At 39.6% G+C, this 17,770-nt stretch overlaps 1 protein-coding gene across 1 annotated transcript in view; it reads left to right on the plus strand.

The window, feature by feature from the left end:
- The window catches only part of SORCS2 (sortilin related VPS10 domain containing receptor 2), a gene marked incomplete at its 5' end in the record, with an annotated part of 571,875 nt that overhangs the window by 314,067 nt on the left and 240,038 nt on the right, over positions 1-17,770 (plus strand). The window contains one exon of the mRNA XM_082314967.1: positions 13,329-13,428. Coding sequence (XP_082171093.1) covers positions 13,329-13,428 — 100 coding nt within the window. The remainder of the gene's footprint in view (positions 1-13,328; positions 13,429-17,770) is intronic.

The raw sequence follows: 17,770 nt of genomic DNA on the forward strand, positions 1-17,770 counted from the left end.
CTATTATTAGATCTTTTCAAACCTGAGAAGTGCTGACATCCTGTCATTAATACTCTTGTAAATTCTGAAGTAAACAGATTTCAAAGACACTTGACTGTTAGTGTGAAGCCAAGGTCAAAGAGTTTAATGACAAGTCCTCCTGGTACAATAAGACTACCCATCAATCAGTTTTACTAGCAACTTCTTAATAAAGAAAAGAGATCAGAACATGACAAAACAGTATCTTGGAAAATACGCATGCGTGAGGTCCATTTGGTATCCTTGGACTAGTAGTTAATGAAGAACAACTATTATATATGGTCTGGAAATATGGTAGTCTCCTGTAGGAGAACGTCTTCCGTGGTTTAAAACTTCTGAAATTCAGAAATGGAAAAAATCTATTATGCCAAAACTCTCTGAAGAAGATACTTTAAAGTAACTAAAATAATCAAGATGGTTAAATTTCATTTAAGAATTATCAGGCTTTAGTAGTAATAACTCAAGGATAGTTATTTACAGCCATTAAAAACAATTTTATTTCAGTTATTAAATACTCTGGTATGAGTGTGCAAGCCTCACTGTCAATGCAGTTGGCAAATACAGAGCTCAGAAGCTAGGTCATTTTCCTCTAACTTTCTGCTGAAAGTTTTTGGAACTTTTTAGCCTGCCCTGTGGTGCCGCTGTGTTTCATTTCCTTAAATCTTCTGTGGTATTTATTCTACAGGGTTACATGTTACAGACAGGTTAATCAGTGGTAATGCTAAATACAGCCAGTCTACCAGTTCAATAGTAGGACACAGTCTAAATTTAGACAGATGGCTCTAGAAGAAGGAATTCCCTTTATCTACTAAGTAAATGTATAGGAACAACACAATTATTACTCAGATCTCTCATTTTTATTAGCACAGGATATTAAAAATTAGACAAAATATAAAATGCCTGCATGTGAAAGGACTTCAGCTGCATTCAACAGTCAAGGTATTACATGTGTCTTTAAGAAATACTGTGAGGCTTTTTCACTTGGTCATTGTGTCATGATGATAATGAGAATTTGTCTCAGTAAAAAGAAAACAAAAGTCAGTTCATATCTGGAGATGAAGTCTGAACACAAGTTACACTTACATGTAAATTTACTTTATGAAGCTGAGTGAAGGAGGGCAGATTGCAGTCTGCTGTGTTCTATGGGATTACCCACAAATGTGGGGCAATAGCCATTGCATTGAGTGACTCCTCCTAACCGCCCTCCTTTTGCTCTCTCCAATGATAGCTGGAGTCTTGATTTCTTTGAAAAAGACTGCCTCAGAGTGGATGTGATTTGAAAGCAAGAACAGCAAATGTATCTTAGTCTCTCCTCAAACACTGGCATACTGGTTTTCATTTTATTGGTGTAAGATCAAGCTGGTTTCTGAGTCATGTATAAAAGGTACTTAATAAAATATGCCTGGCGGGACTAGTGGTTAGCATTTGGGATCTGTACATTTATTTGTAGAGTAGTGGTGTTGTGCTGAACTTTCACTATGAGCCCGAGGCTTGACCGCATATACCAAAAGGTTTGCCAAAGCTTTCATAGGTCAAATTCCCCAAAGTGTTGGTTTTGAGTGAAATCAACAACAGCAGAAAAGAAGGAAAAAAAAAAAAAAAAAAGCTTTCATTGGGCAAAACCGCATTTTTTTCATGTAAGCTTGACTGCTTTGGGCAGTTGAATAAGACTTAGTTATATGACTGCAAGAAGAAAAGTAGATAAAATGCTTCTGTGCCACCTTTCAAACTGCAAATGTAAAGATTGGGATAGGACTATAATTTCAGACTTCATATCCAAAGATTGTGTAGGCATTATGTTGTAGGTACTTTGCTTATCAGTAAATGTGAGGGTATCTTTTGTTGGCTTAACCAACACTGGTGCACAGCTGGGCACTTCTTTGGCACAAGCAGACTCCAGGCAGAGTTCTGATTCCACTGAACTTAAAGACAAAACAAAATGGCAAAGCTTTTGTTTTTAGTATGGTCAAGACTTTCCTAGAAAATACTCAGATAAGTTCCTCTTGTGACTTGGTGATACTGTAATTGTGTTGGTTGTCCACAGAAAATTGTTTTTGTTACACAGTATCTTCACCAAAGACAGATCATGTTATGTAATTTTGAGTAAGTGCAGAATCACAAATTCATAGAGGTTGGAAGGGAACTCCTGACATCATCAAATCCAGCCCCCCTGCTCAAAGCACGGTGCTCTAGACCTTGTCCGGTTGAGTTTTGAATATCTCCAAGGATGGAGATTCCACAACCTCTCTCGGCATCCTGTTCCAGTGTTCAACCACCCTCAACCACTCCTGGCACTGCTGTGTGGCTCAGGCTCAGCCAGCTCAGTGCTTTGCTGGACACTGCTCCCAGCCCCTCATGTGCTTCCAGGGCATGGAAGCTATTCTGTAGTTGCAGATCTGTAGATGGAGCAGGAGTTTTCCTCCTGGGGCCAGGACTCACCAGCTTCCAGCCTTCGCCATCCTGGGAGGATTTAGACCCTTATAGCTGCAGTGTCTCAGAGAGGATCCCATGGATCTCTTTCCTGTAATCTAGGATGCTGTGAAGTCTGCTGACTTCCACCTGCAGCTCTTCACTTGGTGACCCAGATCTTCTGCCACCACAGAGCTTCTGCAAGGAAGGAGTCCATCTCCTGCTGTCCCGGCCTCAGCGAGAGACCCCAGACACCCCTGCAGCCCTAGACCTGCACAGCTGCATCCTCTGCTAGCAGCTCCAGCTGAGCTTGAATGGTAGAAGCTAGGGGAAGCAGGAGAACATGTAATAACCTTCACTCCTACAAAAAGAACCCCTCCGTTTTAGATGCCGGTTCACTTTTTTCTCCTCTTAGTCTCCCTTAATGCCAGACAAGAATGTGATTGAAGTTTTCAGCTCCTTGAGTACTTTGTGTTATTTTGAATGTAGGGAGCTAATCTTATTCTGCGGGGGTTGTTTTCACTTGCATTTGAAATTACATGGCAACAATTTATAGTGGACTGAGCTTCTGTTAAGAGCAGTTAGTCATCATCAAGTGAATGAATGTATTAGCATGTCACCCTGGCATATATCAACCCTCTCTCCTGTAAAGCACAATGTCAGCTGTGAACACACTCTTAGTGCAACTTTCTTTTTACAGAATAGATCCAGCATGGCATGTATTCAGAAGACGCCTTCTGCCAAGGATCATCTCCTTGCTGTTTTATTTTTAGAACATTCATTACCATGGCGTGGAAGCACTGTAGATCCATGTGAAAGCGTTACTGGCTATAAAACCTCCTGCTTCCTGTACTTGTTGCTATGAAGTGTGATCTTCTCAGTTTGGAAACTCCTATGTAAATGTGTGTCTCTTAGGATTCTGTTTCCTAGCAAACTGCCACGCAGTGCAAAATGTGCTGCATTTGCTGTGGCTGGCCCTCGTAATCTGTCTGCATAATTTATGGGAACACTTCACGGCACCTTCTGCTGCTAATGGTCTCTCGGAGTCCTGCAGAAAAGGCTGGTTCTGCCTTCTGATTTTAAGAGCCATGATGGTGGCACTGTTTGTCTCTTTTCTGGATCTATTTTGGATTTATGTCTAGCCAAGGGTTTGGAAGAGCTGCTATAAAAGCAGAAACATCTGCTAGGGCTTTATGTGCTGCTGGCTTGCCAAGTTCAACAGCAGGCCAAACTAGAGCTGATGGGCTTGGCCCTCCCCAGGTGTCACTGCAGTTACAGGAAAACAACTGCAAGGGAAATTTGGCAGCTGAAAGCTCTAAACAAAATAAATTAATAAAAAGCTTCAGCAACTGTAGAAGGCTATTAGGAGATTATGACTGGGGTCATTAGCAAATAACAGAAACAAATCCTGCTGAAGTGGTTGTGAGCATCTAAATTCCCCCAGTGGAAGCACCCTCAGGTGTGCCTCCTCCCATCATGAACTGCAGGCTTTCCCCCTGTGTCCTGCGAACTGCCCGTTCAGGTGACACAGACACATGGTGATTTCAAAGGCTGTTAAGAAAACCTGATCTTGTTTAACTGTCCGAATGTTTTCATGACTTCAGACACATCATGGCAACCTCACTCATGGGCAGACACGGGTGAGGCAGGTGGTGTTTTCGACACGGACAGTGAACTTCTCTTGCAGGAGAGGAATTCAAAACAATGCCTTAAAATTCCTTGTAAAGGTTTTGTTCCTGATGCAATTGTAATAACTTAGAATAATCACTCCTTTCACACTGGGGACATGGGAACTGCTATCCTGGATGAACTTGTGCTGCATCTGAGCACTGCCCTGCCTCCATCCATGACATGTACTGGCAGTTTCAGAGAAGCATGCCAGAAAACCCACAACAGACAACCATTGGTGGGTCTCTAATACACTCAGCATAAAGCTTGATATCTTCCAGAGTTTATTTATCTGTATTTACTTACTGTTTAGGATATTTTCATTCTCTATAAAAATGTCCAGTTACTCCCTTAGTTCTGCCAAGCATTTGGCGTCAGGTGCAGAGTACCAGTCAAATAACTGACAAAACACTGACTTCATTTACCTTTTTATAAAGTGCTACAACCTGGCCATATAATTCACTCCCCCTCCCACCTCCCCCGGAGCCATCATAAAGTTGAGGTCAGCACTTCAGCAACAAAAGCAAAAACTTCTACAAACGGAGTTAAAGAAGAGTTCCACTTGCTGAAGAGTAAGTAGCTGACTCTTACAGTTGGCAGAGCCCATTACTAGAGGAATACATAATCACATGTGAATGTGCACATACAATTTATTAAATTATTATCAGTTCTTTTTTAGTTTCCTGAATGTTCTTGTAGCCGGATCTATCCAGTAATTACAAGAGAACTTGCTGTTCTGGTCAGAAAGCGTAAGGCCAAATTCTCTCTTCTCATACATCCCAACATCATTCTTGTCTTTCAAGGAGCTGCCTGACTGAGAATACAGTTGTTTCAGAAATATTTCAGCTGTGTGTAGTGGTTTAATAAAAAGCCTGGGCTGTGGAAAATACCTAGCATTTTTCCATGGTGGGAGAACTTAATGCTCCTTGCAAACCTCAATAAAATGTTCTTAAACCATCCTCTTTCCCCAAAGAACACAAGTATGTAAGATGAGAAATTTTCCTTTGCCGTTACTCATTTCCAATCACAGAACTCACAAAAGAGGAATCATACTGGAAGTGATATAAGGACTTTTGGAAACCTAGTTAGTAAGCATAATTTTGGAGTATTACATTTTAGCACCAAAGGCTTTTCTTTCTTGTTTATTCTCCCTAAATTTTCAACAGACACCTTTTTTTTCAAAGCTTGTTGTTTGTTCAAATTTGATGGAAGGACGTTAACACTATATAGGAAGTGAAGTATCTATTTTTTTGTAGGTAGTAATTAAATAGTTAAATGAAGCCACTGTTTTTTTTCCCAACACAGTACTTTCAGAAACAATAAATTGAGGTTGTGAAGGAAAGCCTTTTTATTAAAAAGTATACACCTAATGGTAAAATTATTCCTGTACTCTAATCCAGCTAGCATTTTTATGATAAAAAAAGCCAAAATTAATATTAATAATTTTTGTAGCACTGTGTGAGTTTTCAGTTCTGGTATTTTCTTTATGTTTCTAATATGCCAGAGCTGTCTCTCAGTAGCAAACCCCTCAAACACTCCATGATATACTCCATTCCTGGCTGAGACCTACTAATGCAGTGCAGGATTTGCAGCTACTGAAACTAAATCTACACAGGACTGCTTCTTAGGATAAATGCTTGCACACTAAGGGTTAGTTACGTGATACACTGAATTCAGTGAAGAAAGTATGGTAAGAAATTTATGTTTCCCAATTTTCCACCATTTCATTCTCATTTTCTACTCTCTTATTTAGGCCTCTACCACTATTTGTGGGACTGAGTTGTAAACAGGATTACTGAAATGATCCGGGTTAAAAATAAGTCTTCAAAACCATTAATTTGAATCATTTAAGTTGTTTTGGTTTTAGAAGGAGTAAATGGCTGGAGTAGAATGATGGTGGGGAATTTTTAAGGTGACCCCAGGCCCGGCTGTGTCTGGCGACTGCACCCTGAGGGCTCCGTGCTCCGCTGCCTGCCCCAGCCCCGCCTGGGTTGCAAAGCTAAGAAGGAAGAAATAACACAGAGCTTTTACTTTTTACAGAAGTAAGACATAACCCTGTCTTTCTGGCTGTGTCTTGTCTGCTTTGTCACTGTGACACTGCTTGTTTCATGGTTGAACGGATTCATCACAAATATCTGTGTACTGCGAGCGTGGCTACAGGCTGTACCTTCCAAGACGTTGCCGTCAGCGAGTGCTGTGTGTTGGTGATGGAATTAATGCACCAAGGCAGTAGTTTCAAAATAGGTGTCCTACCTAAACTAACAATTTCTGGAAGAAAAGGTGATGGCTGCAGCTAATAGAAGCTAATGTGATGTTTTACAGGCCTGTAAAATATAAAGTCTAATTATTGGAGCTATGCAGCAAAGTAATGAGGAGCTTGAAAATGTAACTGATAAGCAGTGCGATTATACGCTAATGAGCAGGATGTTTGTGGTATATTGAAGGACTAATGAAGGGCTGCAGAAGATAACTGTGGTGGTATACAGTGAGACTATGCAGAGTAGGAATGTTTAAATACAGCACTGAAAGATATGTAGTATATTCTAAACACACAGTGCTGCTAACTAGTGGACTTTAAGTGTCTGTGTGTATATTGTACAAATTAAGTAATTAACCAAAACCAGGACACGATAAATACATGATAGAAGGTACCAGTAAGGGAAAACATGATACAGTACATAAGCACATATTATATAGCTTGAATTTCTGCGCCAAGTAACACCCCCATCCGTACCTAAAGCTCTGTTTATCACCTTCCACGTTCCCTCATAAGAAAACATGAATGGTTCCTGTACTGTGCGAAGCTTTGTGTCCAGACAGCTCTGAGACAGGGCAATTCCTGCAAAATGTGAGCTTTGAAACACTTTCTGCAAAGTTAATTGCAACATCAGGATAGAAAGCTGTAGCCTGGCATGCAAGTACAGGGCACAGTCAGCCCAGGTACTGTGTAGCATCAGGGGAGCCGCTTGTCAAACCCTCAGGGGAGAAGCCAATGTGTAGCATCATTTAGCATTTGTCTTCTGTGATTTTTAAGTACGTTGCAAATAAGGCCATGTCCTATTCTTCACTGTGAAGTTAGTAACCATATTTCCCGAGAAAGGATCTGACTCCCTGAAGTCACCTAGCAGGGTAATCCTTGCTTCTATTATCAGCTACAGAGGACTGGTTTTCCCTCTCGGTGCAGCCAGTTGAATTGGGTATGTTTAACGCATTGAATAAAAGTCCAGCTCTAGAATTTGTGACGTCTTGATCCTCCTTGAGTTCTCACTCGATATGAATGCGGCTGTTCAGTGTTTTGGTTTCATTTGTTTTTTTCTTTCCTGTGGATTTTTTTTTAAGTCAGTATTTTACAATCAAATATATATTTACAGGCCACTAAAAAGCCACTAGGAATGGCCGTCTCTCCTTTATTGTGCTCCCATGTAGTGACTGAGACTGTAGAGCTCGTCATGTGCGCATAATACCTGTAAAAATGGGAAGGAATCTCTATAACTGTATAAATGCAGAGTTGCACTATGTTCTGTACACATCAGAACATTACAGAGGAGATCATTTCAGCCAAAAAGGCTGTTGTGATAATCCACAGTTCTTAAAAATATCTATGTTATCAGCATATGTGATCAATGTATGTTATCAGTAATGGATTGGTAAGTAAAAACAGGATACATTCATCTTTGTAGTGCTTTTGGAAAAAAAAGTAAACTCTGTATTGCCTAAATTTGAAGTTGGTAAACTGTTTATCTGTTAGCTCTTGCCTATGCCATTGATTCTTTAGTGTAAAACTGGATTAAGGAAGAAACTTTTCTATATATCTGTTTTTGAGAGGAAAAATATGTAACTTCAAAAAGGCTCAACTTTTCTGGAAAGCAGAGAGAGAGGTATTTTCAGAAAGTACTCCAGCAGAGCTGATAGCTGATGACTAATATGTTAATTGGATTGCTAGGAGTCATCCTCTTCTACAGCCTTTGGAGAAACTTTTATCTGCATGAATTCCTCAATACATGAGTCAGATATTGGAACCCAACATTACAATGTGTTTCTACTCTGAAGAAAGGCTTTGGGGTTTTGTTATTTTTTGTTGTTGTTTAAAAAGATTTTATGAGGCTAACCATTGCCTCTGTGATTTGCACACTGTATGCCTAAGAGCCCTTCTCTGCTGTTTAAGTAATGATGATACACTGGTGTACAACTTCTTTAATGATATTCCTCTGGTTACTTTCTTTTCAGTAGGTTTGTCCTGGCATTTGTTGTTGGAACTTCTGATGTATCTGGTTTAGATACTCCATCAGCAAGTCCTTCATTACTCTATCCTATAGATACCTATTTTCCTTACAGACATTTGAGGTATAGGAGATAGTGTTGTCACTATTTTTCAGGTGAGGGACTAGAACGCAAAGGCAATCCTGGTGTTAGACAGAAGTATGTGATAGAGCAATAACCTGAATTAATTTCTCTTGCACTTTAAAGTTCATGATGTAAATACTGGATTGTTCTTTTGACCAAAAGGAGGGAAGAAGAGACGAAGACATTTGCAATACAGGGAGAAAACTAAGCGGAAAGTAGTCCAGTGAGTGTTATGTACAGATCTACTCTTCCTTGATACTGTCATGTGCATCTCAATTGAATCTTTTTTTTTCCAACAACTTACAATAATCTATACCAACAGATCTTTCCTATGTTTTTTTCCAAATGTTTTCTTTTTGTTTTGCTAGTTAAATAATCCATGAGTCATTTGAAATCTCTTCATTGTTGTCTTCCAGGATTTTCAGTTACTAGAGGTTGTGTGGTATGGCTCATTTGGCTAGAAAGGAGTTTGAGTTAATTTTCAAGGAGAAAAGGTAGAGGAAATCTGATCAACATGTGTATTGAATGTTCTAGCCTTTCTCTTTCCAGTGCATGTCTTCAATTCCTTAAAAATGAAATAAAACAGGGAAGGAGGTATTTGCAGTTAACATTTTCTTTGAGTATTGAATTTGAATTGGGAATGCAATTTTGATCTCTCTAAAAATTTTTATTAACATCTTAGTATATACATTTTCATGTTTCTTGTATATATGTATTTTAATATATACTTGTAAATACCATCTGTAAAAACAACTGACAGAGCAATACTGAATCATAGGTGTGAGTCATCAGTGGAGAGCTGTATAATGATAGTGAAGTTTAGACAGGCAAACATTTGGTTCATGTCTTTTTTCATATCTGTTAAATTTCTTCTTCTCTCTCAATATTTCTGTTGGAAGATGTCCAGACTCAGCGTTTAGATACAGTTCCAAATTATGTTAGGCATAGATTTATTTTAGCTCAAATGTAAAAAAGTTACATTTTTAAGGATGAGTCCCAAATTTCCTCAGCGTTTAGGGGCTTTGGAAGTTTTGTTTCATCAGGGTACATTTCTGTACCACTTGGAAGTTTTCCCAACTATCATTTGAGCTCACAGTATTAAAACAAGCTAAAAAGACATGAATCTGTCTATGCTGTAATATCATTGTTTGATTTTGATCATTGTTATTTCAACATGCCGTTGTAACAGTGACAAGTGATTTTTCCTTAATGAAAAAAAAAAGGAGAATGGCACATATTTCAGCAGATGTACACACTTTCAAAGAAGCTATTACCCAGCCACAAGCCCTATCAGAAACAGGTTGTGTGATGTCTGTATCAGTACATGAGTAATCATGTCATTCCAGCATCCGATGGTCCTACCTGTCTTGAATGGCCCATCACCTGAATACTGAAAGATGTGTTTCCTATGAGTCCTCTACTGAGTTTTGCTGTACTAAGAAACATCCATACAATCTGTAGCCTGCAGTGTTCAGGTAGATAAGCAGCAGCCAGAAGCTTGCTGTATCCCCTGGAATGTCTCACAGAAAGACAAAATGGTCACTAACTGCATCCAGATCACTCAGGACCGCAGGTCAGGCCCATCTTTACGAAATCGACCTTTAAACTTCTTTTTTTTGTTGTGCTGTTGTGCTATCACTGCAAATAAACCATGCTATAGAAGGATGTTTTACTCTTCTTATCAGGTACATATGTATTCTATTTCCATTATACCTTGAAATATCTTTCCATGAATTTTTAGGGAGGAAAGAGAATGTATTTATCCTGATAAACACAGATGGTTCATTTGTGGGAGGTTTTTTTTCCTCTCCTGAACACTTTTGACACAGCACAAGTTTGTATTTTAACACAGAAAAAAAATCTCTTTATGACTCAAAGAGCATAAAGGACTCCTGCTCTCCTGAATTTGGTACAAAACACATTTTGTGCTTCTTCTTAATATATTCTTGAAATAGGCATGCTCTGAGATCCCAGAATTCTTGCTCTCCAGCCCTGTCTGTAGCCCAGTAGTGCAATTACAGGGAATTCTGTTCTACCTGTGTGCTACAAAATGTTAATTCTTTATATATACAGAGCTAGGAACTTGAAATTTGTATCTCAGGTAAAAATGTTGTGGTGACCTGTTTTCTCTGGATTATATGAGATTTGGAAAACCAGTTATTTTGGACAGTGCTTCCTTTGAATGATGTCCTTGAACTATACCCTCTTGTATGTACATGTCTCAAAAAGTAGCTGACGTTCCTGGGCTCCTCAAGGCTGGGTTATAGTAAAAAAGGAGTCTGAATGAATGAATTTCTCCATAGATCCACAGATCTTCTGCCAATCCAGGTCTTCCTTCTTAGGCATTTATGGATATGCATTAGCCTGCTGTCTCAAATTGGAATTGGATTCCACCCCACCCACCCACCCCCCTTGAGATACCTAATTTGTACCAGAAAATAAAAGATTTTTGACTATATATTTTGCTACCTTTGTCTGCAAATACATTAGTTACCTTGGTGTACTTTTTTTTGTTGCAACTTTGTTCTTTTCTTGTAGTACTTTTTATAAGTCATGAGAACTAGAAGAGGAAGTTTTAGACTGGAACTTTTTATCTTTGAAATGGCTTATCCTCTCTGGGCTTCCTGCCTGTACTCTTTTCGTACCTTGATACAGTTGCTGCCATCCTGCAGTGTCACTCTCCAGTGGTCCCTCTGTATTAATCCTGGAACTGCCTCTTCAAAGCAAATTGGATCATCTTTTAAGGTTCAGAGAATTATTTCAGGATGTTATTACTAGGCAAGCTGCTGACCTGATATTCTTTCCTTAAAGAGAATAGACTAGGTTCTGTTGCCATCATACATACTTGTTCTGCATGATTTCAGTACATCTGGCTGAAGTCGGTATTTTAGTCTGTGCTTTAATTTCTTTTCTGTCAAACACCTCCGGCAAATTAGGTTTAGCACTGTCCATCCTATTCCCCTTAGAATGTTAATTAGCTCGGTGCTGAATACCCAGTGCAGTGCAATTGTATGTATTTGATTTCTACATAATTATTTGTCAAAACTGAATTGCTGTGATTCCATTAACTTCTGTAATGCATTGGAGGTGAAGCAACATTATGGGGAAAAAAAAAACAGATCAAATCCATTCAGATGTCACTATAAAATAGATAAACTCTCAACTTTAGGCTGTGAGTGTGGTCTGTGTGTCATAGGCTTATGCCCAGTCATTTTTTGACTGGTAGAGAGGGAAGAAAAGCAAGGTAAATATGAACCCTTCTTTACTTGGTGTCCCTTAGGGCCTGATCCAGGCATATAGCTCTGTGCCCAATATGCTTGGTTATGCCAAAGACATAGAAAGCTGCTCCACAACCACAGCTGAAAATTCTCATATCACGTGGAAAGCTGGATGCATGATTGCAAAGTAGCCGCCTCTGCCTTCATACCACATGTCCTCTAACTTAACCAACATCCCCGGCGGGACTGGGACACGGGCAGGTGGAGGGTGGGCACACAGTGCTCATTGCAGCCTCCTCCGGGCACCAGCTCCTTGGGGACCATTCTGCCTCAGGTGGCTTGGAGGAGACCTCAGTCTTTGGGCCACCTGTCAAGGTGTACATGCTCAGCCGGGAATTTGGTTTCTCACTTTTCACTCTCACTGTACTTGGTCATGTTCCTACTAATCTCAGCAGTGACTCCCCTGGGCGAGGAGCATGAGACAACAGAGCCCACCCAGGCCAATGAACATGGTAGAATGGGGCTGTAGGGCAGGAATCACTGCGTAGGCACTCCTCAGTGTCACACTGGGAGAGACACAGGTCTTATCCTGGTTCTCCTGGACGTGAGAGCTGTTGCATGTTCCCACTTGTTTGAATAACACAGAGGTACCAGGCAGCGCACCTTCAGCCCCATTTCTTAAAGGAGATTGTTATTCCAGTGAAGAAAAGGGTGCAAGTCCTCCTACCAACCATCTGTCCGAGGGAGGGCTTCTTGGTGACGAAGGGACAGGTACCTTAGGTGTGTCTGAGTCCCCTTCCAAACGAGAAAGGAAAAACTGAAAATACAGAGAGACCACATGGTGCAATTTGATCCTATATAGAACAAATGAGGCTTCATCCAAAGTGATTTAATTTTGGATGTGGCTTGCTTTGAGTTTCACTAACTTTTTCCTATACTAACATTTTACTTGTGCATTCTTTTTATACTAGACATTGCAGATACAGCTGCGTAGCACAGATGCCATTTTTCACTGTAGGTTTTCCAGGAATATGAAACAATTTCTGCAGAGTGCCCACATTTGAAATATTCATAGATTTGTGTGTATGACATACTGATGGCCAATTACTAACTTCATTTTTATTCATTCAAAATTCTGTGATCCTCTGAAAAAGAGCTGGAGGAGTGGATGTACTTTTCGTACTTTCTCAAGTACGAATTCTGGTAGAGGTCCACTGGAAGTCTTCCAGACCTCAGGCCAAATTGTTCTCTTACGCAACACTAGGCTCTGAAGTCAGCTCTTCTTTTTCTGCATAGCCGAGGAGGTGCTGTTAATACTTGCAGACGAGCCTTTGCTCTGCTTAGCTCTTTTTTCCCACCTTGTGGGTGGTGATGGAAGGTATACGTGTTGTGCTTCTGTCACTGCACGGTGCAGCATCAGGATGAAAACTAGCACCTCACAGAACTGCAAAATACAGACAGAACTAGCCATGTTTTTTCAAACCCAGAAAAATATTCTTAACAGTGCAGGTTTCTTTTAGTTTCTTTTAGCTAATGAGCACTGAAAAGAACAAAAGGATGGCAGGGAAGCATTGAAAAGGGATAGTTACTGCCAAAAATTGGGGGTTTTTTTGCAGTTTCAATGCTGAAGCCCTTAGAAGAGAGCACTTACAGATGTTTGATTTCTTTCAGGTCCTCAGATTTTGGGACGTTATACACAAAGTTGAATCTACAGCCTGGGATTGCCACAGTTATTGACAATTTCTACATTTGTCCCACCAACAAAAAAAAGGTATGTGGCAAAAAAAGACTTTTTATGGTGCAGCTGAGACTCTGCAACTATGTGAAGTGTGCTTTACAGGTTTTCAAAATATAGGGAAGTGGTTTTCACAAAGTTGCAGGTCACCTTAGGTGACCTAGTGACATACGGAACTGGGATATTCTTGCTGAATAATATAGAAAGGAAGAAATGCCTTGATGGACTATGAAAACTTTTGAGGCCATTGACTCCTGGAAATGGAGTTTCCATGGAGCTTTCCACAGAAATGGAAAAGGAGCTCCTGTAGGTTTTCACACATCCACCTAAATTCTGGGACTAGCATTCAACCTCTTCATCCTTTGTGCACAATTTCAAAGTTCTTTGCACGTTCCTTAATATAAACCATAGGGATTGGGCAGGCTGTCATTGAGAATGATTTTTATCCTGTGTAAAACCTTAATTAAAAAATAAAAAAACACTCTCCCTGTAGCTCTTTCTTAAAAAATGTTCGTGCATCATTACCGAACCAAAAAGCTTCTTACGGAGCCTAGGAAGATTAAGTGGACTTTATAAGTGAGAGCGAAATCGACCCATTGAGTGTATTTACAATGGATGTTACATTAGAAGCAACAGGAAGAGTGATTATGAGAAAAAAAACAATAACAACCCTTCTATGTCTGCAAAATGCCCATGATTTAAACGGCAGGAATTGTGAAATACATTGTGAATAACACAAGCACAGTAGGTCTTTCATGAAATAAGAATTTTCTCTTGATAAGGGCCTTTTAACTCCAGTGTAATACAGAAGCATTGATTTCATGCAGAGGCCACTGATTGGAAGGACAATGTTAGTTGTGTTTATCTGTCTGTTTTGCCTAATCAAAAATCAGTGGAACTCAGCAAGGCTGCCTGGATGATTAAGTACATATTTTATTTCTCTTGCAATTGTCACTGGAGCTTTTGCGCCCAAGCTATGCTATGCCTGAGCTCGGTAATATATTTTTAATCTGCTGCAAAGTCAGAAATTATATTTTTGTTTCTTGAAGCAGAACTACCACCAACCACAAAGTTTCAACGGACTCTGTGTATCAGAGATAAGATCTGCTGGTGATTTCAAGTCCAAAAGAATAAAAAAAAATCTTTACCCGTTTCAGTTTGGGGAATAAAAGCTAAGAGACAGATGAGAGCTCTGTGGAGGATTTTTCCCAGCTCACCCAGCTACAATATAAAAGCCTGCATAAGCACAGGAGGTTCAGTGACAATGTGGTTGTGCCAGTTGTCTGGCAAAATAAACAGTGGTAAGATCACTGCTGAATTTCAAGCCTGAAGGACACACCGATGTTCACAAAAAATCTCATGTTAACCCTATCTTAGAAAAATCTATATTCTGCTCAAGGCAATTTGAAGTTCTTAGAGATACAAAGCCTACTTAGTAAACTAATATCATATTGGAATCCATTTGTTATAGAAAGTCTCTTTGGGTAGTCATTAAATATGCTGCTTGTATGCTGAGATTTGCTTCTGCGAAGGTGTTGCTCAATAGTATACAAACAACAAAAACAGCAGAGCAGAAAGGATTTCTAGGGCCTGTAAATGATGCCAGAGGGAGACATATTTATACATGCAAATATACATACATACCTGGTACAAAAATGGTAAAAGGATTGGAGTTAAATTCTGTAGCCGACAGCATCAAACTGGTCTTGGAGGTGTTGCAGTCACACGTGGCAGGTAAGGAGGAAGTCTCTGTGTCGTAAGAACTTTTGTCAGTCATAATGGCAACTTTTTTGGCATTGGACATGTGATTAGGACACTAAGACTACCAGCTGATTTCACAAAAGTTATTTAGAAAGATGGAAGAAAATGTCTCCCTGTCCATCCATTTCAGCCCAATTGCAGTGAGGTGGGATAGAACCTTTAGAGCTCTGACTCCCTTTTCTGAGCTGAGCAAAAGGCTCAGGATTTCACCTGTTCTTGATGCTACTAGACTTCAGATTATTGTGGTATGGGTTTTTGTCAACCAGTTCACATCTTTTGAAATGTGCTGAAAATGGAAACCGTGCTGGAGTGCTGACCATGCATACCGGAACTGAGCATGCACTTTAAATTTAAAGCATAAGTAGTCCCATGCTACCACTTAGCATTTAGAGACTGGGAATATGCACAAAAGCATAGATAAAAGACATTGATGGGGATTTTTTGAATACTTTGCATACTAAGCATTATTCTATGCTTTCATTCTGTTTACCCATTGTAGACCTCATCTGTTGAAGAACTGATACTTCAAATTTAATGCTTATCCTTTCCACCTCAATGTCATCAGAGAATTAACCTCACCTGGTTTTAGCTCTGTGCAATTTAGGTGTCTAGTCAAGCTCTCTCCCTCTGCAGTCAATGGAGAAACATGGGTACCTCCAGGCAGTTCATCCTATTAAAGTCCTAGTTCTTTGTAATTGTGAGAGTAAGACTGAATGATCTTGTGGAGGTTCCTATAAATGACTTTGTGACTGTCATGGGTCTGAACAGAGTCTCACTGAAGCTTCCTACAAAGCCATACAAAGAGATGGAAGACTATTTTTGTTTTGGAATGCAATTCGATAAAATATTTGCTAGAATGGTCCAGTCTAGTTCTTGGACTGACATTATTTCTTCAGTTTATCTCTGCTGGTATACCAGCTCCTGGAGTGACTCAGAGTTTCACTCAACATGCCCCCACTCAGTGAGCTGCAATTATACCATTCAGACCAATGGACTTGTAAGTGAGCTTTACACAGCAAATGTGAAATTGTACTGGAAATTTTCGGTCCCTATGAATTGCTCTAGTTTGCATTTTCTTAAGATGGATTGAAAAGGAAAAAAAGATGATACATCTTATCTTCCCTACCCTATTGTTTAAGAAGTTAAAATTCCACAGAATTGTAATGGTGTTTGTGAAGAAGTGCATTAGCAGATGCAGAGGGTACAACAGCGCCCTTTTCACATAGTGTTCCATGGAAAACAGATTGTATAAAAAAAGAACAAAATTACAAGGTAAACTACAGGGATGCTGGGGACTTTGAACTAGCTGGAAGGAATTTATAAACCCTACTAAATCCATGCAAAAAAGTGGCACATTCGTTTTCTCTCTTACCCTTCTATGAACAAGTTGTGATGAGTACTGTTCATGGGTCTAAGAGACGAATCAGGAAGTTGTATCAAGGTCATGTCTACACAGTCTTTTGATAACTGAGGTAAATTCTCTCAGTCTGGATCTTTTTCTGGCTGAACACAGCAGAACTCTGATGCAGAAAGTGTGTTGCTGTGGTTACCACAGGACTCAAGCTACAGAACCCAGTTTTGACAAGAAATGATGACAAACCTCTGAGGGTAGAGCGTTAGACGGCTTTGTGTATCACTCTGAATGGGCCTTTCTGATGAAATCATGGGATGGAGACGTGAACTGTGGCTGTATTGTTTGTGATTCAGCATTAAATTGCAGTCAGCCAGCAGCACAAGTAGAAGACATTTGTACCTACCTGCAAAAGACCATGTAGGCTCACCCTAAATGCTATGAAACGATAGAGTAATAGACAAGGTAACACTGTAATTAAGAGTTCATGCTTCCTAAGGATGCATTAATATTTGCTTGGTATGCTGGCTGGTTTTAGTGTAGTATAAACCTGCAACCAGGCACTGAAACTGTTACTCTGACAAGGTTTTGGAAAGTTGTAGAGTAATGAGGGTGAGTTCTCCTATGTAAGCTTTCTGATGCTAAATTTTCCATTTGAAGCACTTTTTCAATTGATCTGTGACATAAAATAGCCTTACTCTATGCAGGCCTTGAAGTGCTGTGCATTGATAAGGGATGTTTCTGCACTTTAAACAACGGAACTTAGGTAATTATCTCCTTTTCAGTAATTACTCTATGCTGATAGCGTCAAATAGTGCAGGCATCCCACAATGTGCCATGTGGAGGAAATAATTTGATTTGTATCCTCTGTTTTCCAAAACAGATTTATAACTGTGATTTGGAAGTGACGCACATGATTCATGGAGTATGGGATTATGCTTTCCATGGTGTCAATCTGGAATCAGCTGAACAAAGTAAATTCTTTCTACGGAAGACAAAAGTTAGCAGAATTCAGCTGCGCTAAGATAAATTATCATAAAAATATTTAACATTTTTATAGAGCATATATGCTTTTGGATGTAGAAATTACATATTTGCTTTAATTCTGTTTGTATAACGTTGCTGGGGAGGAGTTGATTTTTTTCCCACATTCAGCACATATTTTTATTTTCATTGGTGCTAATGCAACTGATGCATCCATACTTCTGTTTATATGCTTCTGGAAAAGAGGCGGCTAAGCAGTGTGTATTCAGGCTTTTCATATTA

Source organism: Platalea leucorodia (assembly GCF_965183815.1).
Source record: "Platalea leucorodia genome assembly, chromosome: 6".
Taxonomy (NCBI): domain Eukaryota; kingdom Metazoa; phylum Chordata; class Aves; order Pelecaniformes; family Threskiornithidae; genus Platalea; species Platalea leucorodia.